The sequence below is a fragment of the Panthera pardus genome, unplaced genomic scaffold, assembly GCF_024362965.1.
Source record: "Panthera pardus isolate Hobbes unplaced genomic scaffold, ASM2436296v1 HiC_scaffold_6, whole genome shotgun sequence".
Lineage (NCBI taxonomy): Eukaryota > Metazoa > Chordata > Mammalia > Carnivora > Felidae > Panthera > Panthera pardus.
In genome coordinates, this window is record NW_026526991.1 from 102,526,737 (window position 1) to 102,551,937 (window position 25,201).

The 25,201-nt window shown below is 39.8% G+C and overlaps 1 protein-coding gene across 4 annotated transcripts in view; it reads left to right on the top strand.

The window, feature by feature from the left end:
- PARP11 (poly(ADP-ribose) polymerase family member 11) overlaps nt 1–25,201 on the top strand; it is a 68,452-nt gene that overhangs the window by 24,535 nt on the left and 18,716 nt on the right. For 2 of the 4 annotated variants that reach the window (XM_019464814.2, XM_019464812.2), the window contains exons 2-3: nt 22,178–22,306; nt 23,374–23,494. In XM_019464814.2, the coding sequence (XP_019320359.1) occupies nt 22,181–22,306; nt 23,374–23,494 (247 nt within the window). In that variant the 5' untranslated portion in view covers nt 22,178–22,180. Of the gene's footprint in view, nt 1–5,183; nt 5,284–20,258; nt 20,373–22,177; nt 22,307–23,373; nt 23,495–25,201 lie in introns of all 4 variants that reach the window. The other 2 variants (XM_019464810.2, XM_019464813.2) reach the window with 2 other exon arrangements.

The following is a 25,201-nucleotide window of genomic DNA, read 5'->3' on the forward strand; positions in this document are numbered from 1 at the left end:
TGGTAGCAGTGGTAACATTTGTGTGTTGGTGCAGTGCTTTACCTGCTGAACCGTCTTTTTCTCTGTTATTTTATGTTCACAGCTGCCACCAGACTCACTTGGCACTGTGATTTTTATCTTTCCTTCTCCTGTCAAACTTCTTGAAAGAATAGTCTTAGGCTTTTTGTCATTCTTATCCATACCTCTGCTCTGCCAGCCCCACCTCTGCCCCTAACACCTTACTGGCTAATGGTCACCAAGAATTTTCAAATCTACACATACAGAAGCGACCTTTATGCCTCCAGCCTCTTCCTTCTGCAACATTAATGCACTAGGGGTGTTTCTCAGGAGTCTTTTTTATTCTCCTGGGACTGTATACTCCTTTGGATTTCTTTTCCTTTCTGTGATTTATTTCTGAATAATAATCTTAACTGCACTGCCTTCTTCTACCCCTGAAATGTTTTACTGTTAACCTTTGTTTTCTCTTAGCACATCTTTTTTTTTCCTTGTGAGTTCTAAGGCTTCAGATATTACCGTAGTGAATATGCCTGCCAAATGTATATTTTCAGTCCTGAGCCTATTCCTGAGCGAGGTCATGGACACCTCTACTGGTTGTCTCTCTGATAGTTCCAACTATCAACTATTCAGAACCAGACTACCAGAGAAACCAGTCATTGATTCATTATTTCACCCACTCAACAAATATTTACTAAGTATCTACTACATATAAAACGTTCTAGACACTAGGGAGGAGGATTACAGACATGGATCAAGTCAGAGTCTGCTCCTAGGGGTCTTGCAATATGGTTTGGGGGAGAGAAGGTGATACCAGAGCATACAGGGGACTAGGAGGGTTTAGTAGCGTAAGTTACATTTGAGCTAGGTGTCAAAGTTATAGAAGTGTTCTTATGGGAAGGTGAGGAGAGCAAAATGACCATAGACCACCAAGGTGAAAGAGAACAACAGGTACAGTTTGGATAATGGAGTGAAATGGGAAGAGTGCATACCTGATGAGTAGAGTCTCAGTATGGGCATTTTGAGAATGAGGATGAAGGGGTTGTGGGTGGTGGTGACTAACATCTGTGTATTATCTCTTCTGAGTCAGGCAGCGTCCCTCAGGCCTGGGGGACGATGGAGGTAAGATTTGTTCCTGGAAATTGAAGTTCTATAGCGAACATAGTGTCTATGAAGATGTGTTCCTAGATCAACAGACAGTCATGGGTTCATATACTGATAATCTGTATGTTGGCATTCTTTGTAATCGTCCCAGTAGTGGATTGAGTTAAGCTTAGAGAGTAGTGACGTGCCAGTGTTTGGTGGCTGAAGCGGTGGTAAACAAAGTATATGCACACTGAGTTTATCTAATACCCATGCGAGGTAGGAATTAAATCATTATCCTCACTTTTTTAGTGATGATACTAAGTCTCAAAGTTTGGTGAACTTTCTGAATAAGGATGGAAACAGGTTTTAAATCTAGGACTTTCTGGCTCCAGAACACATACTCTTGCCAGTCGGACTTAACATATGGGATTTCAAGCGGGTAGAAAAGGACCTGTGTGAGGCGACTGGGTGGCTCAGTTAAGTATCTCACTTTGTCTCAGGTCATGATCTCACAGTTTGTGGGTTCAAGCCCTGCATTGGGCTGTCTGCTGTCACCACAGAGCCTGCTTTGGATGCTCTGTTCCCCTCTTTGCCTCTCTCTGCTTGCTCTCTCTCTCTCTTGCAAAAATAAATAAATTTTAAAAAGAAAAGAAAAAAAAGAAGAGTGGTGTCTGGGTGACTCATCGGTTAAGCAGCTGACTTCAGCTCAAGTCATGATCTCACAGTTCATGAGTTCGAGTCCCGCATTGAACTCTATGCTGACAGCTCACAGCCTGGAGCCTGCCTCAGATTCTGTGTCTCCCTCTCTCTCTGCACCTCCCCCACTCATGTTCTGTCTCTCTCAAAAATAAATAAACAGTGCAAATTAAAAAAAAAGAAAGTAAGAAAAGAAAAGGACCTGTGAGGAAAGTCACAGGGAGTTGAGATAAGGAAGGGTTCCTGAGCTGCAGAAAATGATGAACTTTTTGTGACACAGACTCTCATGTGTTTAGAACTTGTTTCTAGTGGTGCAGCATCTGAGCACGAGTAGGGAAATGATACAGCCTCCTCAGGATTGGCACGGCACATGCAGCACATGGCCGAGGAAATGAGTCGAATGTTTTTTGGCGTCTGAGTTTGGTATACAGGCTGCAGGCAGACATTTGCAACAGGTTTGAAGGATGGGGTGAGGGGAAATGCTGAGTATGACCCACCTGTTCTAAAATTCTCAAGCAGAATGTTGAGGTCTTTGGTTGATGCAACTCATCCCCTAAGAGTTAGGTCTGTTTTTGAAATAGTATCTGATAACACTCATCTATTTATTGAGCACTTAATATAAGTCAGTCAGTTCTATGCCTCCGCACTTACAGTGGTGAACAAAACAGACTAGGCCCCAGCCCTCATGGGCTTGCAGTGTAGTGCAGGGAGGCAGACATTAAGCCAATAATTAATCACACAAGTAACATTTAACTGCAACTGCAGTAAAAGCTTTGAAAGAAAAAGAACAGTGAGGGTGCCTGGGTGGCTCAGTCAGTTAAGCGTCTAGCTGTTGATATTGGCTCTGATTGTGATCTCATGGTTCCTGAGATCAAGCCTAGAGATGGGCTTTGTGCAGACAGTGCAGAATCTGCTTGGGATTCTGTGTCTCCCTCTCTCTCTTGTCCCTCCCCGACTCATTCTCTCTCTCTCTCTCTTAAAAATAAATAAACTTAAAACAACAACAACAACAACGACAATGTATCATAGAGGGAGCTAATATTAGATTGAGAGACCGGGTAAGTCCACTCTGTGAAAGTCACTTTTACAGCAATCTGAAGGATTGAGCAAGAGTCAGCCAGGTGAAGGTTGGATGGGAGGCCAGGAGGGCTATTTAGACAACAGAAATAGTGTGAGCAGAGACCCTGAGACAGAAAGGAACTTGGTGCCTCAGGCAGAGAGAAGCCATGTGTGGCAGGAACCCAGTGAACCAGGAGATGAGGCCAGTAGGTAGGCAGGAACTAGCCAGGCATGTTTAGAATTTTGAATTTTGTCCTTAGAGGAGTGCGAAGCCATTGAAGGATTTTATATAGGAAGTGGCATTATCATATTTGTGTTTTTAAAAAGACCATTCTGACTGCTGTGGGGAACATGAGTTATGTATTAGGGAGGGTGTTAGGCAGAATAATCACCTCCCAAACATACCTACATCCTAATTCCTAGAAGTTGTGAGTATGTTAGATTGCATAGCAAAGGGGAATTAAGATTGCTAATCAGCTGACCTTATGATTGGGAGATTGGTTATTTGGATTATCTAGGTGGACCCAGTGCAATCACAAGCATCCTTAAAAGCAGAAGAAGGAGACAAAAAGCCAGAGAGAGATGTTACTATGGAAGAACAGTCAACATTGCTGGCTTTGGAGATGAAGTAAGGGAGACACAAGGCAAGGATTGTGGGTAGCTTTTAAAAGCAGGAAACGCCAAGGAAACAGATGCTTTCCCTACAGCCTCCAGAAGGGAATCAGGCCCACGGTGATTTTAGCCTAGTGAGTTCCATGTCAGACTTCAACATAGGTGGGAGATAATAAATTTGTGTTGTTTTCAGCCACTGAGTTTATGGTAATTTGTTCCCTCAACAATCGAAAATTAATCCAGAGGGGCATCAGAAAGGCTGTTGGAAGACCACTTGGGGATCTATAGTGTAGTCCAGGGTGAAGTTGAAGGTGATCTGGACTAAATCGATGGTAGTGGACAGAGAGAGACAGAAGTGGATCAGTTCATGCTGCGCTTTGGATGAGGAGTGACAGATTTCTGGCATGGGCAGCTGGGAGGAACGAGATACTTTTCACTGAGATGGGGAGACTGGGAAAGTGGAAGTTATGGTGGAGATCAAGAGTTTGGTTTTGGGCCTGTTCTAGGTTTAATGTGCCTGTGAAGCACTCAAGCAGGAAAGTCAAAGAGGCTATTGGCTATTGGGTAGTTGGGTCCGGAACTCAGAGGAGAAGACTGAGCTAGAAATGGCATTTTGGACTTAATCTATGTGGATGGCTTTTAAAGTCATGAGAGTAAGTGAGGCTCCTAGGACAGTGTTTCTCAAACTTTGAACACCCATGCAGATCACCAATTTTAAACAAGAAAGTAGTATTTAAAAAATTGTTTTCAGTATTGAAAAGGATGATATTTTTGCAGCCTCTTGCAAAGTATATATCTGTCTTGTTGACAGATAGCTTGAGATGTAGGTTAGATCCAGACACTCTGAATTGTCCCGCCTGTATTTCTACTAAATTAGGAGACTCCATGCTAGAGTTATAGATTGTCAAGATTTGCAACTGGTATTTGCTGGCTCTGTCAGATGTTTTGGGATGCCAAGACCAAACACAGACTGAGAAAGCATGAGATTTTTCCCTGAAGACTATTCCTAATGCTCCATCAGTTGCCAAATTGACACACTTAAAAGATTAAGTAACTGTAGGGGTGAATGTTTCAACCAGCCTAAATGTTTGGAAGATAGGAGCAAATGGATTCTTAGTCATTCTTTGAGTACTTCAGTCTCTGGAAAGTATCTGTTGGTGTTTTGTTGTAACATTTGGATGTGTTCCTTATATATCCACAAGCATAAAATCATTCTCACTTTGCTGAGTGAAGAAAGCCATCCAATTCTGGGAAGGAGTCACACCTTAGCAATTCAACCATTTGCAGCATAGTTTCGTGACCAGCAAATCTGGTATCTTATTCTCCTCATTAAAAACTGGGATGTTTTGGCCTTGAAGTAATGGTTCAGGTTAGTTAAGCTGCTGGGTGTATTTTAGCTAAGCAGCCCTCTGGAAATCAGGAATGGCTATTTGTATTATCAGCATCACAAAGAAATATTTTTATCTCGTCTCTCCCTGTGGAAACTCTTGTCAGCGCTTTTTTTTCCTTGACACCCTTTACACTCGAGTAGGAAGGGTAATTTTGCAAGCACTGCCATTTCTTTCCACACAGCCAAGAGCACATACTGAGTTGTCAAGATTTGCTGACACTCAATTTTCATTATTTCCTTCAACACTCAGTTACAATCAGGAGGCATATTGTTGACTTCTAATTGTTCCATGTGTCTAAAACGCCTTTTAGTAATGCAGCAACACCTTTTCTTGTTGTTTGTATAGCTCATGCTCTGTCGGTTTTGAGCGGGGTGCACCTTTTCCAGCCCACGTCACAGCTCACAAAAGCATCATCGTCTAAATGAAAACTGTCTTCCCTTGTGCCGTGAGTTTTCACTGATAAGCAGAACAAAAAGTTATTGAGTACTTCTACCTCATTACAGAGTACATATACTACACGGACCGATTTGTGTTTTTCCACAAGTAGTTTGTTCAGTTTTAAAACAAAATATATGCTGAAACACTCATGTGATAATAATTGCTCTCTCATATCATGTGCCATTGATATTATGTGACTTCCAGCAGAGTCCTATAATAAAGAAATTTTGTCAATAGCTGTTTTTTTTTTTTTTCCCCACAATTAAATTGGGCATTAAATTTGGGCTAACAGCTTCTTAGGAATATTAAGACCTTACCGTTTTAGCTGAGGAATGCCTCTAGTTTTGGTCTCTTCTCTACCCTGTCAACAAAGTAAATTGATTTGAGGCTTTGTTTGAAGATGAGGTGAAAGTTCACTTGGTTCTACACCACCATATTTGCTGAACACTAGCTGATACGCACTGATCAGCAGAGACTGAACATACTGACATAGCAAGTTGGTAACTTTAAAGAAACCCATGAAAATCAGTATTACTCATACATTTCAACTTTACAAAATGTATATGAGCAAATTTCTTTAATTTTTCCTCTGAAAATGCCTGTGAACTACTTCATGATTCTTGAGGACTGATCATGTTTTGAAGTTGCTGAGAAGGACAAGAAAAGGGGCTAGGACTGAGTGAGCCCACAGAACCTAAAAGTTGCAGGCGATAGATTTTGTGGCGAAAAACGTAAGACAATCTAGAAAGTATGATTTCATGGAAATCAAGAAAAGAGTAATTCAGGACAGAGGGTAAGCTGTGGAATGTTACAGAGAGGTCAAGTAAGATGAGGACTGATAAAAGAGCATAGGGTTTAGCAACATGAAGCTAGGATTGGAAATCCTAGCAAGTCCAGTACGTTTGTTTGCTTGTTTGTGATGGTGGCGGGAGGTATTGGGCCAGAAGCTAGAGAAACTAAATTAGAGTGGATTTTACAGTGAATGGAAAGGGAGGAAATGAAAAGGTGTGTATAGCAAAGAGTTCTAGTTAATCCACCAGTGGAGATAAAATGGAATCCTAAAAGTGTACTGAATCCAAAAGAAGATAGAAAAAGATGAAAAGGGAATAAAGAACAAAAGGAACAAGTAAAAAGCAAATGGCGAGATGATAAACTTAAACCTAGTATCAATAATCATACCATAGTAAATGCTGTAAACACTTCAATTAGAGCACAGATTGTCAGATTAGAGTAAAAAGTAAGACCCAACTCTAAGCTGTCTACAAGAAACACACTTTGAATATAAAGATGCAAGTAGGATAAAACTGAATGGAGAGAGATCTGTGGTGCTGACAGCAGTCAAGAGAAAGCTTGAGTAGTATATTAAAGTGGGTTTCAAAGACGATGATATTAGAGTAAAGAACGTCATTTCCTATGATACAGAGGTCAGTTAATCAGTAACAACCCTAAACATTTATATACCTGATAATAGAGCTCCAAAATACATGAACCAAAACTAATAGAACTGTAGGGAGAAATAGACAAATCCCATTATCGTTGGAGACTTTACTACTCCTCTCTCAATAATTGCCAGAATAAGTAGATAAAAATGAGAAAAGGTATAGAAGACTTGAACAATACCATCAGTCAATCAACTTGACCTAATTCACATTTATAGACCATTACACTCAACAATAGCTGAATACACTTTTTTTTTTTTTCAACTATACAGGGAACATTTCACAAGATAGACCACATTCTGGACTGTAAAATAAGTCTCAGTACATTTAAAAGAATTCAAGTCATATAAAGTATGCTATCTGATCAAAATGAAATTAAATTAGAATTCAGTAAAAGAAAGATCTGTAAAACCCACAAGCGTCTGGTAAGTAAATAGCACTTTAACGTATCGGTCAAAGAGGTAGAAAGTATGAAGGTAACAGATCAAACTTGTGATAAGCTGCTACAACAGTACTGAAAGGGAAATTTATAGCTAAATTGATGCCTGTATTGGAAAGAAATGTCACAAATCCATGACCATAGCTTCCTCCTTAAGAAACTAGAAAAAGAGCAAATTAAACTCAAGCTGGAGCAAGGAAATAAAATTTAGAGTGGAAATCACTGAAATGAAAACAGAAAAATCAATGAATGCATAAGCTGGTTTTTTTGTTGTTGTTGCTGTTTTTGTTTTTTTGGTTTTTTTTGAGGAGCATAAATAAAATTGATAAACTTCTAGCCAGACAGATCAGGAGAAAAAGAATACAAATTATCAATATTAAGAGAGGTGACATCACTACATATTCTACAAACATTAAAGGGTAGTGAGGGAATGTTATGAACAATTTAACATTAAAGACACAAACTACCAGAGCTCACTGAAGAAGAAATAACATGAATAACCTAAAATCTATTCAAGAGGTCAAATTTATGGAAAAGGCCTACCCACAAAGAAAACTCCAAGCCCAGATGGTTTCTCTGGTAAATTCTAACAAATATTTAAGGAAGAAACAATACTAATTCTGCACAAGCTTTCAGAAAATTGAAGAGAAGGTTATACTTCACAACTCATTCTATGAAGCTGGCATTACCCTGATACCAAAACCAAAGACATGATAAGCAGCTAATGAACACGGATACAAAAATTTTAAGAAAAATTTTAGCAAATTGAGTCTAACATATAAGAAGACTGATGCATAATTACAAAATGGTGTTTATCCTCAAAATGGAAGGTTGGTTTAATATTTGAACAGCAATCAATGTAACTCACCATATAAACAAACTAAAATAAAAAAAAACATATGATCATTTCAATGTATTCAGAAAAAGCATTTGGCAAAATCCAGTATCCCTGATAAAAACTCCAACCCGGGAGTAGAAGACAACTTGTTCAACCTGATAACGGATGGGCAGAAAAGGGCTAACTCAACAGGCCTGGGGTGCTCAAACTGTGTACATTCTCAAGAAAGGCCTGGGCTCTTAAAATAGTTTGTCTGATGAGTATATTTGCATGCCTGAGATCTTGAGCCATGCTATCCCAATTTATCTAGATAGTTTATACTGGCAGTGTGATTTATGGTGAACATTTGCTGTCTCTCTAGAGGTCTGGAATGTCTGTAGCTGAGGTCAGTCACATAGGGTGCTAAATGCTTACGTGACTAACTCCTAGTAAAAACTCTGGACATGTAGGCTCAGGTGAACATCTCTGGTTGGCAACCCTTTGTACTTGTTTTCACATATGGTTGCTGGGAGAATTAAGTGTGTCCTATGTGACTCCACTGGGAGGGGACACTTGGAAGCTTATACATTTTCCTCTGGACTTCATGCACTTTTCCCTTTTGCTTATTTGACTCTGTATACTTTTACTGTAATAAACTGTAACCATGAATAGAACAACTTCTGAGTCCTGTGAATCCTTCTCCTATGAGCCTGAGGGTGATTGTGGGAACCCCTGACATAAGGGGCATCTACAAAAACCTGTGTCTAATATCAAACTTAAGAGTGAAAGACTGAATACTTTCTCACTTAGATCAGGAACAAATGATGCCCATTCTTTATTCATCATTGAATATGCACTGGAGATTATAATCACTGCAATAAGGCAAGAAAAAGAAGGCATGAGAAATAGCAGTCATCTATATGCTAAAACAAAGTAAGGCAATCTGTATCTCTCTATCTCTAGAAATGCCTGTATAGAAGATCTGATGGAATGTCCAAAAACCTAGAAGTAATAAGAAGGTTTAGTAAGGATGCTGAGTATAGGATCCATGTACAAAAAATAATGTACCTCTATATATAAGCAACATTCAACCAGTAATTGAAATTTTAAATGCAATTCCATTTACAATAACAAAAAATGTGGAATACTTAGGCATGAAGATTGCATAAATGATGTGCAAACCCTATACACTGAGAACTATAAAACATTACTGAAAAAAAGGTAAAGGAGACCTAAAACAAGTCAACAGATATGCCTCAGGGCGCCCAGGTGGCCCAGTCTGTTAAATATCAGACTCTTGATTTCAGCTCAGGTCAGGATCTTACAGTTTGTCAGATTGAGCCCCGCCTTGGGCTCTGTGCTGACAGTGCAGAGCCTGCAGAGTTCTCTTGCTCTCTCTCTGCCTCTCCCCTGTTCACGCTCTCTCTTTCAAAATAAATACATAAATGTTAAAGAAAGAAAGAGATGTGCCTCATTCATGGGTTGAAATTCTCAACATTATTAAGATGGCAATTATCTCCAAATGGGTCACATACTACACCATCTCAATCAAAATTGAAAGGACCTAGTAGAGCTAAGCAATTTTGAAAAAGAACAAATTTGGAACACTAACACTACCTGATTTAAAGATTCATTGTGAAACTACAGTCATCAAAACTGTAGTATTAGCAGTAAGATAGAGAAAATGATTATTAGAATAGATCAGAATCCAGAAATAGACCCACCAACATAGATACTGATTTATTGTTTTTTAATAAAAGGATTAAGTGGAAAAAGGACAGTTGTTCGATGTTTGGTCAGAGGTTGTGTTTAAGCCTCTTGTGCCAGTGGAGGTTTCCACTCTGTGTTGATCCCTCCATGTGCAGCTTAGGAAATGTTTTCAAGTCTGTCCCATGACCTGCTCTGATCATTCCTGGGTAGGTACAGCCTGGTGCTTGTACACAGCCTTCCTGACTATCATGGTTAACTGTAATCCCAGGAGGGCTTTCCTTAGTTATCCCTGTTTCTCTATATTAAACTTCTGTATGCTCTACCATTTGGCTTGTATCGGAGCTTTGGGCCTCTTCATTGCTTTTCCTGGATATTTCCATTATTTTCAATAACGCTCTTTGGCATGAGGTTCTCTATTTTCTGTTCCAAATAAAGTCAGTCCCCTCAGAGACATGGAGCTCTTTGTCCCTACAGTGTGCCTTTCCCCCTCAGTAGAACCCTGTTGCCACTATACCTGTGGCTTGGGGTGGGAGTGGCTTTTCCCATAGTGATTGATACCCGGTCTTTGGGTGGAAGGGGTGTTGGTAGCCCTGGGTCTTCTTGACTTACTCCTTCTGACATGGAACTTCCACCTTATGAGTAAACTAGAGTGGTAGCAATCAGGGCTCAGTATCTCTAATCTACTGCGCCTGGAGTAGAGTTTCCACCACATGAGCTAGGACTGGGTGGAGGAACCAGGAGGTCCGTCCCATCTATGGCCTGCCCAGAACCTCTAGGCTGAAGGGGATGAGAAACACCAACAGCCTGCCCCTTCCAGGATGAAACTAGCCCAGGACTAGGATATGGAGGGAAAGGGAACCCCTGTCTTCTCTGCACAGACCTGAGGTAGAGCTTCTGTAACAGAGTGCTGGAGGAATGGGGTAATGGAACAGATCTTGGCTCAAATGCCACACTCTCACCTGTTCTGAGATTTAGTAGATTTTTTCTGAATAAATGTTTCTCCATTTGCTATATGCCCTTAGAGACTTTACATGTTTTTGTTTGTTTGCTTTGGTTTTTAAAATGATGCTCACCAACTAAAATGCAATTTTGCTGGGAAGGCCCACTGAACTCCTTACTGTGTCATTCCAAAAGCTCCACCTTGTTTTTAAGCTTTTAATAGCAGGCTTTGGATCTTTGGATCTTCTTCTTAGACAAGAAGATTTCTTGTCTTAGAGACAAGAAAGTTTTCATTACCAAATATGATTTTTCTGAAGATACTGTGTTTATACTAATATTTTGTTAGCATTTTGTTCACTGTAATATTTTATTCAATGTAATAAACTTATCAGAAAGCTTTTAACTGGTCTGGAAGATGGCATTATTTTTCTCCTATAGACTGGGATTTTGATGTTAAATTACTTTTCCACATAGCCTTTCTATTTGATGACCCAGATTGACTATTCCCAGGTTCCATATAGTCTCTTTGGATAGATAGCATTATAGACAGATTCGACCAGCATACCCACTGCACTTGAAAATTTATAAAATGCTTTTCCGGTTTATACTAGCTTCTTTTCTTCATAGCCTGGTGTGCCAGAAGCATCAATCCTGCCAATTAAAAACTGAACATTGGCATGGTAGCTGAACTAATTTGTTCAGCTAGCATTTATTAATTGCCTACTCCACGACAGACAGCTTGCTCACTTTCCTCTTATTGCCTATAAATGTGTTCTAATCTAGGTCCATTATTACTATGGTTAATGTATTGTAAAGTTATTAATTTAAACTTGGCTTACTCTTTGAGCCTCGTTATACAGAATAGCCCTTCCTTTGGAGGAGTAACTTATTGTAGGAAACTATAAGACTTAGTCTTATGAACTAACTCTTGGGAAAAAGCCATAATGTCTGAGAAGTAAAGCAACCAAATTAAGCTTTCACAATAGAGGAGAGAAGGAGCAACTGTCCATATATGAAAATGAAGCCATCCGCGTTGGCAGTTTAGGGAAGAACTGATGCTCAGGAGGTCTTGGGTGTTTCTTTAATCTCCTTTGTACTGCTAACTCTATGATTCTGTTTTTTACTTTGTTTTTTGTTTTTGTTTTTAGTTTCAAGGTTTTGTTTTGTTTTTACGTCTATTTTTTGAGAGAGACAGAGGCAGCATGAGTGGGGGAGGGGCAGAGAGAGAGGGAGAGACAGAGAATCCCAAGTAGGCTCCCTACTGCTAGGGCAGAGCTGGACATGGGGCTCAAACTCATGAATCTGTGAGATCGTCACCTGAGCAGAAACCAAGAGTCAGGTGCTTAACCTAAGAATGAAACAGGCGTCCCTCAAGTTTTTATTTAAATTCCAGTTAGTTAACATATAGTGTAATATTAGTTTTAGGAGTAGAATTCAGTGATTAATCACTTACACCCAGGGCTTATCACAACAAATGCCCTCCTTAATACCCATCACCCATTTAACCCATCCACTGCTCACCTTCCCTCAGTTTGTTTCTCTGTTGTTAAGGGTCTGTTTTATGGTTTGCCTCTCTCTCTCTTTTTTCCCCCTATCATCATCTGTTTTGTTTCTTAAATTCCATATATAAGTGAAATCGTATGGTATTTGTCTTTCTCTGACTGACTTATTTTGCCTAGCATAATACACCCTGGCTCTATCCATGTTACTGTAAATTGCAAGATATCATTTTTTTTATTACTGAGTAATATTCCATTGTGTGTGTGTGTATGTATCTACGTATGTTTGTTTGTTTGTTTATATGCACATCACATCTTCTCATTCATCAGTCGATGGTCATTTGGCTCTTTCCATTAATTTGGCGATTATTGAAAATGCTGCTGTAAACATTGGGGTGCATGTGTCTGTCCCTTCAAATTAGTATCCTTTGGGCAAATACCTAGTAATGCAATTGCTGGGTCATAGGATAGTTCTATTTTTAATTTTTTGAGGAACCTCCATACTGTTTTCCAGGGTGGCTACACCAGTTTGCATTCCCACCAACAGTGCAAGAGGGGTCCCCTTTCTCCACATCCTCACCAACATCTGTTGTTTCCCGTGTTGTTAAATTTAGCCATTCTGAGGAGTGTGAGGTGGTAGCTCACCGTAGTTTTGATTTGTATTTCCCTGATGATGAGTGATATTGAGTCTGATGATACTTTCATATGTCTGTTAGCCACTGGATGTCTTATTTGGAAAAATACCTGTTCATGTCTTCTGCCTATTTCTTAACTGGATTGTTTGTTTTCTGGGTGCTGAGTTTGATAAATTCTTTATAGATTTTGGAAACTAACCCTTTATCAGATATGTCATTTGCAAATATTCTGAAGGTTGCCTTTTAATTTTATTGATTGTTTCCTTCACTGTGCAGAAGCTTTTTATCTTGATGAAGTCCTGATAGTTCATGTTTGCTTTTGTTTCCCTTGCCTCAGGGGATGTGTCTAGTAAGAAGTTGCTAAAGCCAATGTCAAAGAGATTGCTTCCTGTGTTCTCCTCTAGGATTTTGATGGTTTCTTATCTCACATTTAGGTATTTCATCCATTTTGAATTTATTTTTGTGTATGGTGTAAGAAAGTGGTCCAGTGTAATTCTTCTGCATGTAGCTGTCCAGTTTTCCCACACCATTTGTTGAAAAGATTGTCTTTTTTCCATTGGATATTCTTTCCTGCTTTGTCGAAGATTAGTTGACCATATAGTTGGGGCCCATTTCTGGGTTTTCTATTCTGTTCCATTGTCCTATTTGTCTGTTTTTGTGCCAGTACCATACTGTTTTGCTCACTATAACTTTGTAAGATAATTTGAAGTCCAGAATTGTGATGCCTCCAGCTTTACTTTTCTTTTTCAAGATTGCTTTGGCTATTTGGGGTCTTTTGTGATTCCATACAAATTTTAGGATTGTTTGTTTTAGCTCTGTGAAAAATGCTGGTGGTGTTTTGATAGGTATTGCATTAAATGTGTAGATTGCTTTGGGTAGTATAGAAATTTTAACAATATTTGTTCTTCCAACCCATGAGAATGGAATGTTTTTCATTTCTTTGTGTCCTCTTCGGTGTCTTTCATAAGCATTCTATAGTTTTCAGAGTACAGGTCTCTTTACCAATTTGGTTAGGTTTATTTCTAGGTATCTTATGGTTTTTGGTATAATTGTAAATGGGATCGATTCCTTGATTTCTCTTTCTGCTGCTTAATTATTGGTGTATAGAGATGCAACCGATTTCTGTGCCTTGATGTTGTATCCTGAGACTTTACTGATACCATATAGAACTTCATATATCAAGTTCTAGCAATTTTTTGGAGTCTTTTCAGGTTTTCTACATAGAGTATTATGTCATCTGTAAATCGTGAAAGTTCAGCTTTTTCCTTGCTGATTTGGATACCTTTTGTTTCTTTTTATTGTCTGATTTCTGAGGCTAGGACTTCCAGTACTATGTTGAATAACAATGGTGAGAGCAGACATCCCTATCTTGTTTCTGACTGTAGAGAAAAAGCTCTCAGTTTTGCCCCAGTGAGGATGATATTAGCTATGGGTCATTCATATATGGACTTTATGATGTTGAGGTATGTTCCCTCTATCCCTACTTTGTTGAAGGTTTTTATCAAGGATGGATGCTGTACTTTGTCAAATGCTTTTTCTGCATCTATTGACAGAATCACACGGTTCTTAGCCTTTCTTTATTAATTTGGTGTGTCATGTTGATTGACTTGCAAATACTGAACCTCCTTGCAGCCCAGGGATAAATGTTACTTGATCCTGGTGAATGATTCCTTTAATGTACTGTTGGATTCGATTTGTTAGTGTTTTGTTAAGAATTTTCGCATGTATGTTCATCAAGGACATTGGCCAGTAATTTTCTCTTCTAGTGGGATCTTTGTCTGGTTTTGGAATCAATGTAATGCTGGCCTCATAGAGTGAGTTTGGAAGTTTTCCTCTCATTTCTCTTTTTTGGAACAGTTTGAGAAGAATAGGTATTAACTAATCACTTAATGTTTGGTAGAATTCTCCTGGGAGGCCATCTGGTCCTGGACTTTTGTTGGTTGGGAGATTTTTTATTACAGATTCAATTTCTTTACTGGTTATTAGTTGTTCAAATATTCTATTTCTTCCTGTTTCAATTTTGGTAGTTTATATGTTTCTAGGAATTTATCCATTTCTTCTACCCAGTTTGTTAGCATATAATTTTTCATAATATTCTCCTTTAATTGTTTGTATATCTGTGGTGTTAGTTGTGATCTCTCCTCTCTCATTTGTGATTATATTTATTTGGGTCGTTTCTCTTTTATTTTTGATAAGTCTGCCTAGAAGTTTATCAATTTTATTACTTCTTTCAAAGAAACAGCTCCTGGTTTCATTGATTTGTTCTTCTTGGGTTTTTTTGTTTGTGTCTCTATCATTTATTCCTATTCTAATCTTTACTATGTCTCTTTTTCTGCTGGCTTTAGGCTACATTTGTTGTTCTTTTTCTAGCTCCTTTAGATGTAAGGTTGGGTTGTGTATTTGAGATTTTTCTTGTTTATTGAGTTAGATGTGTATTGCTATATACTTCCCTCTTTGGACCACTTTTGCTGCATCCCAAATGTTTTGGATGGTTATGTTTTCATTTTCATTTGTTTCCATGTATTTTTTTAAATTTTGTACTTAATTTTCTGATTAACCCATTAGTTTGTTTTTGTAGGATGTTATTTAGCTTCCATGTATTTGTGGTCTTTCCAAATTTTTTCTTGTGGTTGACTTCAAGTTTCATAGCATTGTTGTTGGAAAATATGCATGGTATGATCTCGATCTTTTTGTACTTATTGAGGGCTGATTTGTGACCCAGTATGTGATCTATCCTGGAGAATGTCCCATGTGCACTCAAAAAGAATGTGTATTCTGCTGCTTTAGGATGAAATGTTCTGAATATATCTGTTAAGTCCATTTGGTCCAGTATGTCATTCAAAACTATTGTTTCCTTGTTGATTTTCTGCTTAGATTATGTGTCCATTGCTGTGAGTGGGGTGTCAGATTCCCCTGCTATTACTGTATTATTATCAGAGTTCCTTTATGTTTGTTATTAATTATTTTATGTATTTGGGTGCTTTCAGGTGGGGGTATAAGTATTTACAATTGTTAGATCTTCTTGTTGGATAAACCCCTTTATTATGATATACTGCCCTTCTTCATTTCTCGTTAAAGTCTTTGGTTTAAAATCTAGTTTGCCTGGATGCCTGGGTGGCTCAATTGGTTAAGCATCCAACTCTTGGTTTTGGCTCAGGTCATGATGTTGCAGTTCGTGAGATTGAACCCTGCCTTGGGCTCTGCTCTGGTAGCACAGGGCCTGCTTGGGATTCTCTCTCTCCCTCTCTCTGTGCCCCTTCCCTGCTCACACTCATTCTCTTTCAAAATAAGTAAATAAACATTTAAAAAAAATGTCATTTGTCTGATGGAAGTATGGCTACTCTGGCTTTCTTTAATGTCCTTTAGCATGATAAATGATTCTCTATCCCTTCACTTTCAATTTGGAGGTGTCTTTAGGTCTAAAATGAGTCTCTTGTTGGCAGCATATAGATGGGTCTTGTTTTTGTTTTTGTTTTTAATGTTTATTTATTTTTGAGAGACACGGAGAGACAGAGCATGAATGAGAGAGGGGCAGAGAGAGAGGGAGACATAGAATCTGAAGCAGGCTCCAACTCTGAGCTGTCAGCACAGAGCCCCATGTGGGGCTCGAACTCATGAACCATGAGATCGTGGCCTGAGCTGAAGTGCTGAAGTTGGACGCTTAACTGACTGAGCCACCCAGGCACCCCGATGGGTCTTGTTTTGTTGTTTTTTTTTTTAATCCGTTCTGACACCCTGTGTCTTTTGCATTTAGTCTATTTACATTCAGAGTGATTATTTTTTTTTTTTTCAACGTTTTTTATTTATTTTTGGGACAGAGAGAGACACAGCATGAGCGGGGGAGGGGCAGAGAGAGAGGGAGACACAGAATCGGAAACAGGCTCCAGGCTCCGAGCCATCAGCCCAGAGCCTGACGCGGGGCTCGAACTCACGGACTCACGGACCGCAAGATCGTGACCTGGCTGAAGTCGGACGCTCAACCGACTGTGCCACCCAGGCGCCCCAAGAGTGATTATTGATAGATATGAATAGTGCCATTGATTTACTTGTTAAGTCATTGTTTCTGGAGATTTTCTGTTTGTTTGTTTTTTCTAGACTTTTTTGCTTTTGGTGTTTCTTTCCCACTCAAAGAGTCCCCTTCAATATTTCTTGGAGGGCTAATATAGTGGTCATGAACTCTTTTAGTTTTTGTTTGAGAAACTCTTTATCTCTCCTTCTCTTCTGAATGACAACCTTGCTGGATAGAATATTCTTGGCTGCATATTTTTCCCATTTAGCATGTTGAATATATCATGCCACTCCCTTCTGGACTGCCCAGTTTCTGTGGAGAGGTCTGCTGCTAACCTTGTTTGTCTTCTCTTGTAAACTAGGGATTTCTTTTCCCTTGCTGCTTTTAAAATGTTTCCCTCATCTCTGTATTTTGCAAATTTTACTACGATATGTATTGGTGTTGGCCTGCTTTTGTTGATTTAGATTCAAATTCTCTGTGCCTCCTGGAGTTGGATGTCTATTTCCTTCCCTAGATGAGGGAATTTTTCAGCTGTAATTTGTTCACATAAACCTTCTATCCCCCTTTCCCTCTTTTCTTCTGGGACTCCTATGATATGAATGTTATACTTTATGAAGTTGCTGAGTTCTCTGAGTCTACATTCATGATCCAATATATTTCTTTCCCTCTTCTTTTCTGCTTCATTATTTTCCATAATTTTATCTTGTTTTTAAATTCTTTTTTCTTTTATTTGAGAGACAGCACACGCCAGGGAAAGAGGTAGAGGAGACAGGGAGAGAATCTTAAACAGGCTGCACGCTCAGTGTGGAACCCTATGTGGGGCTTGATCCCATGACCCTTGGATCATGACCTGAGCTGAAATCAAGAGCCAGATATTCAACTGACTGAGCCACCCAGACACCCTGATAATTTGATCGTTCTGCATTACTTATCCATTCCCCTCCTTCTTCTATCCTTGTGCTCATTACATCCTACCAGTTTTGCATCTTGGCATTTTTATTTTGGCCTGACTAGTTTTTAGGTCTTATCTCTGCAGTAAGCAACTCCCTGGTGTCTTCCATGCTTTTCTCAAGCCCAGCTAGTATCTTTATGATTGTTGCTTTAAATTCTGAATCAGGCATATTACTTACATCTGTTTCGATTAGATACCTGACCATGACTTTTTCTTGTTCTTTCTTTTGGGATGAGTTCTTCTATCTTCGCATTTTGTCTAGGTCTATGTCTTATTCTCTGTGTTAGGGAAGCCTGTTATGTTTCCTGTTCCTGAGGCTTTTTGAAGAAGAGGTCACATAGTGTCCAGGTCCTTGTGCTTCAGGGAGTTTCTCTGGTGTGTGCTGTGTGCACTCTGCTTCTGTGTCTTAGTTACTCTATCCTTCAGACTAGTCATCTGCAGAGGCTCTCCTTGTCTACAGTAGGCAGTGTTTGGACCTTGACCAGAGTGTGGCAAATTTTAACTGGGTGTGCTCTGGTCTCCTTGTTAAAAGAGACCAGATCCTATTTCCACTAAAGCTAGGGCTTTGCAGCACACTGTGGTCAGTAGACTTGGTGGAGTGGGGGGTGTTTATGCTGGCCTTCTGGGGGAGGGGCCCACTACTCTGGTTCTCAGGCACACTTGCCGTAGTAAAGAAGCACCTGCAGAGTGCATGGGAGTGGAGCTTGGTGTAAGCGGTTTAGGTCACCACTGTTGGCACTGTGCTGTTACTGAAGTTAGTTTATGCTGTGGGACAGGGGAGGGAAATGGCACCAGCCCTCTCGTTCACACTGGAAAGGGGAGTTTGCACCCACCACTGTCTGGGAAGCCCTCCGAGAAGAGCAAACAGTCTCTCTGTTTTCCAAGTGTCACTGAGATCCCTGCCTTCACCCTATGTCCCAGCTATCTGCCTACACAGCAGTACAGTGCACCTGTGTTGTATCCCAGGCAGGCCCACTGAGTTATAAAACTCTAAACTTTAGGGACAGTGTGGCACAGATGTGCATTGGTCCTCTGGAGAAGGGTCTCACTGGGCTGGTGCTGGTTTGTCTCAGAAAGGCAGTGGCATTGAAGTGCAGGAGCTTGGAGTTTAGAGTAAAGCACAGCAAAAAGCTGGTGCCCAGGTTAGCCACCCTCAGCAGGTGTCTCTGCCCTTATACTAATAAATGGGGCAGTGCAATGGCACCTGCTGGCTATTTTGTCCCCTGAGAGGCACCACCACCTCTCCCAGATGTGCTCCAAGAAGGGAGAACCATTTCTCCCAGTCCATCCAGGGGATCCTCAGATCACACTGTCTGCTCCTGGGCCTCTGCCCTGCTTTCCCACAAGAGCACCACAGGGCCTACCAGGCTCCACACCAGCCACAGTGCAGACTTCGAAAACTTCAGTCTTTGAGCCCCACTGGTTATAAAAACTCGCCATAATCAGCCCCTCTTGTTTTCCCAGTCAATGACTGGGAAAGTGTTTTCCTTGTACGATTCCCTCTGTGTTCTTTCTTTCTTTCTTTCTTTCTTTCTTTCTTTCTTTCTTTCTTTCTTTCTTTTTCTTTCTTTCTTTCTCTCCCTCTCTCCGTCTCTCCATGACCATGGCTCCTTCCCCTCTGCAGCACCTGTGATCCTTCTCTCCCCCAAACCATGTCTCTGCACCTCCTACCCTCCACAGTGTGGCCTCTTCTCTCCCCCTAGTTGTGCAGTTTGTTCTGTCCTCAGATTGATTTCTTGGGTGTTCGGAATGATTTGATATTTGTCTAGCTGTGTTCGAGGGGTGAGGCACGCCTAGGGTCCTCCTGCTACTCCACCACCCTAGCCCCCCCACCCCCCACTAACTATGATTCTAGACAAAATAACTGCATTTTCCCTGCTTGATTTTTTCTCTAACTTTGATTGGAAGATAGTGACTTTTCCTGCACATGGGGTTATAAAAGACAAAATATTTTGTGGAATTTGAAGTGCTTTAGAAATGTTCACTACGGTGGCACCTGCCTATAGTGATGCCCTCTCCAAAATAGGGATAAATATGAGTCTATTCTAGGTCCCACCCAAAGCTATTTATGACAGGAAATTCTGGAAGGACTTTGGTAAAGTACTTACATTTGTAGCCTGGCTTAAAGTGTGATCTTTGGGACAGTGTGACATAGCAAAGCACAAGTGATGCATGTATACTGTGTAAAGGGTATTTTCTGTTTCCCATTTCTTGTTTTTATTTCCCTCTTCTAGTAAAAAAAGATAGAACTCCTAAGCCAAATATTTACCTTAACTATTACCTTTAAACTCATCTTTCTAAATTTTGGGAGTTATTTTCAGAAGAAAAAATAAATTTAGGTCATTCTTGCTTTCTCACAGTGGAATGAACAAATGATGAGAACAATAATAGAAGAAAGAGCAGGAGCTGGAATAGTTAATATGAACAATTGGTCTTAAATTTTAAACAATTGGCTTTATTTTCTGATTGAAAGGTATAAGGCAAATAGTGGGTCCTGTACCTGAAGCTCTTGACCCTAGGGTGTTCTATTTTTCATTTCTTAGCAGCCAATCCACTTTAAAACATGAAGGAAAAGTCCAGAAAATAATCGTAAAGCATTCCTTGGAGAAGTTTCCAAACATGAATAAAAATTAACAAGCCCCCTTCATTGAGCTCAGGTACTGTACTTGGTACTTTACTGAATTATCTCATTCATTTCTAACAAGAGCCCAATGAGGAAGGAGCCTTTAATCTCCATTTTATGAAGCGGAAACTGTGGCCTAGACGAGGTAATTAGAAACTTATCCTAGGTTATACAGCTTCTGGATACAGGGTGGACCATCTTAAGTAATGAAATTTAAAACAAATATTTTATAAATTACTCAAGTAGTTACATATTCTTTGTAAAATAAATCAAAGCTGTAGGAAATACAATTTTTAACAAATCACCGATAACTATATGTTTGTATGTGTGTATATGGTTAACCCTCCCCCCCCCCCCCCCGCCACACACACACACATCTGAAACACACATAGTAAGTTGATAGTCTTGGTTAACCCTGAGAAAGGAAGGAGAAAAGATATCAGAAATGGAAGTGATGATGGTCAAAAACGTTTTTAGCTTTATCTTGAATGTTTTGACTTTTTGCAAGGAGAATATTTTCATATATTAATTGTGCAATTTAAATTTATTCAGAAACCCTGAGGACACATTGGCTAACCTCATCGCCCTTTTTCTGGTGACCCTCTCTTCATCCTAGTCTCTACCCAAGAATGTTTAAAACTTTTCAAAGATTACGTGTACATGAGTTACTTGATATAGTGATGATTATAAAGTCATCATTGATGAAGTACAAAGCAGTATAGTATGGTGGTTACAGGCACAGGCCCTGGATCCAGACTGCCTGGGTTTGAATCCTGGCTTCCTTTTTGTATGACCTCTCTGTGCTCCAGTTTCCTCATTTATAAATTTGGGATAATAATACCTATTTTACAGGATTGTTGTGAGTCCTAAATGAGCTATTATATGTACAGCACTTAGTTCTTGGCATATTTTAAGAGCTAGATAAGAGTTACTGCAAATTATCCTAACACTCAGAAAACAACTATGATAAATTGTGTATACATCCAAACTTTCTTCTGTGTGTGTGCGTGCCTATATGTGTGTGTGTATATATACACATACATACATGTACATCCAAATACATTCATGTGGGTAAATATAGATGAATTTTTTTATTAAAATTGGATTATACTATTTCTATGTATTATAATCTTCCTTTTTACTTAACTCTATAGATTGCAAACATCTTTCCATGTCATTAAATGAAGTAATGAATGTTTAAAACAAAACTCAGGTGTATTTGGTTTTAACTAATGTGATACATGGATTCTTTTGACCAAATATGTGAACATATGGTAAGACAGAAATTTCTTGGCTCTGTACTGAGAATCTGGAGTGCTTATAGATATTGAAATATCTTAAATCATTGGCACATTGATATATCTTACTTAAGTGTATTATTATTTGTTTTATTTGTTAAGCAGTGATATTCAGCCTTTTTAAATGTTTGTCTTCAGAGTCAATATGCCAGAGAAAATGATATTTTTATTTTTTAAGTTTATTTATTTATTTTGAGAGAGAGGGGAAAAGATTGCAAGCAGGGGAGGGACAGAGAGAGAGAGAGAGAGAGAGAGAGAGAGAGAGAGAGAATATCCCAAACAGGCTCCATGCTGTCAGCGCAGAGCCTTGATGTGAGGCTCAATCTTACAAATGATGAGATCATGACCTGAGCCAAAATCAAGAGTTGGACACTTAACTGATTGAGCCACCCAGGCACCCCAGAGGATGGTATTTTTGAAGTGTCACCGTAGTAAGGACACTTGGAATACAGTTCTTTGTAAGAAGAAAAAAGATGTATAAAAAGTACATTGATTGTTAAGAAACATATATTTCTTCTTCTGCCCCTTTCTGGCTTTTCAGGAGATGTTTCACAAAGCAGAAGAATTTTTACCCAGAACGGCAAATAGTGAGATGGATGAGATGGACACGTCAGACACCCAGTGGGGCTGGTTTTACTTGGCGGAGTGCGGGAAGTGGCACATGTTTCAGGTACCTCCTTTCCAGAATGAATGTAGCACAAGGGCGTCCCCTTCAGTCAGCATCACTTTGCTGACGCACAAAGTAGCAGTGCAGACCTGGAAGGAAATCAAACCTTAAGGAAATCAGGTAGCTTGACTAAAAGAAAAATGAGAAATTCTTCTAGTCCTTTTCCTTCTCCTTTCCCCAGGTTTTCTCAATCATGTATTTATTTATTTTTTTTAATGTTTATTCATTTTTTTGATAGAGACAGAGCGTGAGTGGGGGAGGGGCAGAGAGAGAGGGAGACACAGAACCTGAAGCAGGCTCTAGGCCCTGAGCTGTTAGCACAGAGCCCAACGCGGGGCTCGAACTCACGGACCGTGAGATCATGACCTGAGCCGAAGTCGGACGCCCAACCGACTGAGCCACCCAGGCGCCCCTCAATCATGTATTTAGAAGAAGCAGTGCGAGTTCACTGTGTGTACAGAGGCGAGTGTGACTGAGTTGCGTAGTCTCAGTATGGCTGAACAACTGCAAATTCCATTTGGTGAACGAGGAGGAGGGGAAGAGAGCAAGCCCATATTAAGCACCTTGTGTCCGCCAGGTATTATGTTAGATGTTGCAGGTATATTTTCTACTTTAGCCTCACAGCAGCTCTGAAGCAGATGTTAACACTCTGTCTCATGGTCAAAGAGCAAAACTCAGAAAGGCTAACGGAATCTGTCCAGAGTCACGGCTAGTGAATTTCAGCCAGTACCCAGAAGTTTGGTGGTCTTTCTTTACTTAGAAGCCTACCTAAAGAAGATTTAAGTTGAGCCGGTTAGGAAGTTGTAATTATTGTAATCATTTGTAGAAATTGTAACAATCTGGAGAGAGGGATTCTCACCAGTTGCTGGAGTTTCTTCGCTGGAAGTCCTTACACCCTTTTGCACACGCCTGCTTAGCGGTGATTCTCCCTGTGTGTGGGAACTAGAACAGGCGCTCAGTCAGTTCCCCTCATCACTCCAGTCTCTGTCTCTGTGACCACAGAACCGCCTCTGTGGCCAAGTCATTGACACGAACAGCTGGTAAATGACACTCTCTGGTTTGTCTTAAAGCCGGACACCAACATTCAGTGTACAGTTAGCAGTGAAGATATCGAAAAAAGCTTCAAAACAAACCCTTGTGGCGCCATTTCTTTTACTACTTCCAAATTCAGCTACAAGATAGACTTTGCAGGTATGTTTTTTTTCCCTAATAGTTGTGTGTTTTTAGCGTATTGATACAGTAAAATCTACAGTTGTGAAGATGAGAATTAGTTAATATATTTGTGCACAGTGAAATAAATCCTTTTTGTCATACACAAAAATCTCTCTATAAAAATTCAAGATTTAAAATCTTGCACACCATTACCTTTTGTAAAGGAATATTTGTATGCTCATCATACAAAACATGTATAAAGATTGTCATATCTTTTGAGCTTATGTAACAGTTTTCCTCTAAGGAACACAAAACACTTTTTAGCTGTTGTTTTGTTCATCATTGAAATATCTGGGAATCTTTGTATTTTAAGGATCCATCTGAGAGGTTAAGTAACAAAGTCATAGGTAGCTGGTGATAGTTTTAAGACCAAAGTTCAGCTGAACGACCCATCTCTTAGTGTCTTTACCAGAAAACTATTTCTTTAATGGATGTTGCCTTTTGCCATTTTCTGATTTCATTGGCTCTTTCACAGAACAGCCAGCTAATCTGGAAATCAGTCCTACTTTGGATTTCATCCATGATCTATGGGCATGGTTGTAGGTATCCCATGAAAAACCTGTTGGATTCAACTCTTTTAGTTTCAAGCTGTTGGTTTCAGCTGTTTGTGGCATAGAGGCATACAAGACCTAGAAGGGGAGCCTTTTTGTTTTTTAAGGTTTTATTTTTAATTAACCTCTCCACGCAATGTGGGGCTCAAACATACAACTCCAAGGTCAGGAGTCACATGCTGTACTGACTGAGCCAGCCAGGTGCTCTGGAAGGCTTTCTTAATAAACCGTATTTTGGCTGCCACGTGGTTCAGTCATATAGATGTTCTGTCCTAGTTTCTATGAGTAGTGTCTTTTTGTTGTTGTTGTTGTTGTTCTTTATATATATTTTATTGTCAAATTGGTTTCCATACAACATGTAGTGCTCATCCCAGAAGGTGCCCTCCTCGATGCCCATCACCCACTTTCCCCTCTCCCCCACCCCCCATCAACCCTCAATTTGTTCTCAAGTATTTAAGAGTCTCTTACGGTTTGCCTCCTTCCCTCTCTGTAACTTCCCCCTGCCCCTTCCCCTTCCCCTTCCCCTGGTCTTCTGTTAAGTTTCTCAGGATCCACATATGAGTGAAAACATATGGTATCTGTCTTTCTCTGCCTGACTTATTTCACTTAGCATAATACTCTCCATTTCCATCTACATTGCTACAAATGGCCAGATTTCATTCTTTCTCATTGCCAAGTGGTATTCCATTGTATATATAAACCCCATCTTCTTTATCCATTTGTCGGTTGATGGACATTTAGGCTCTTTCCATAATTTGGCTATTGTTGAAAGTGCTGCTATAATCATTGGAATACAAGTGCCCCTATGCATCAGCACTCCTGTATCCCTTGGGTAGGTTCCTAGCAGTGCTATTGCTGGGTCATAGGGTAGTTCTATTTTTAATTTTTTTAGGAACTTCCACACTGTTTTCCAGAGCGGCTGCCCCAGTTTACATTCCGACCAACAGAGCAAGAGGGTTCCCATTTCTCCACATCCTTGCCAGCATCTATAGTCTCCTGATTTGTTCATTTTGGCCTATGAGTAGTGTCTTTATGGCAGAGTTGTGTTGTGTTGTGGTGTGGGCGGGTGGTGACACTAAGAAAATTCCCTTGGATGAACTAAGGCCCAGAAATGGTGAAGGGGATTTGTCCAGTA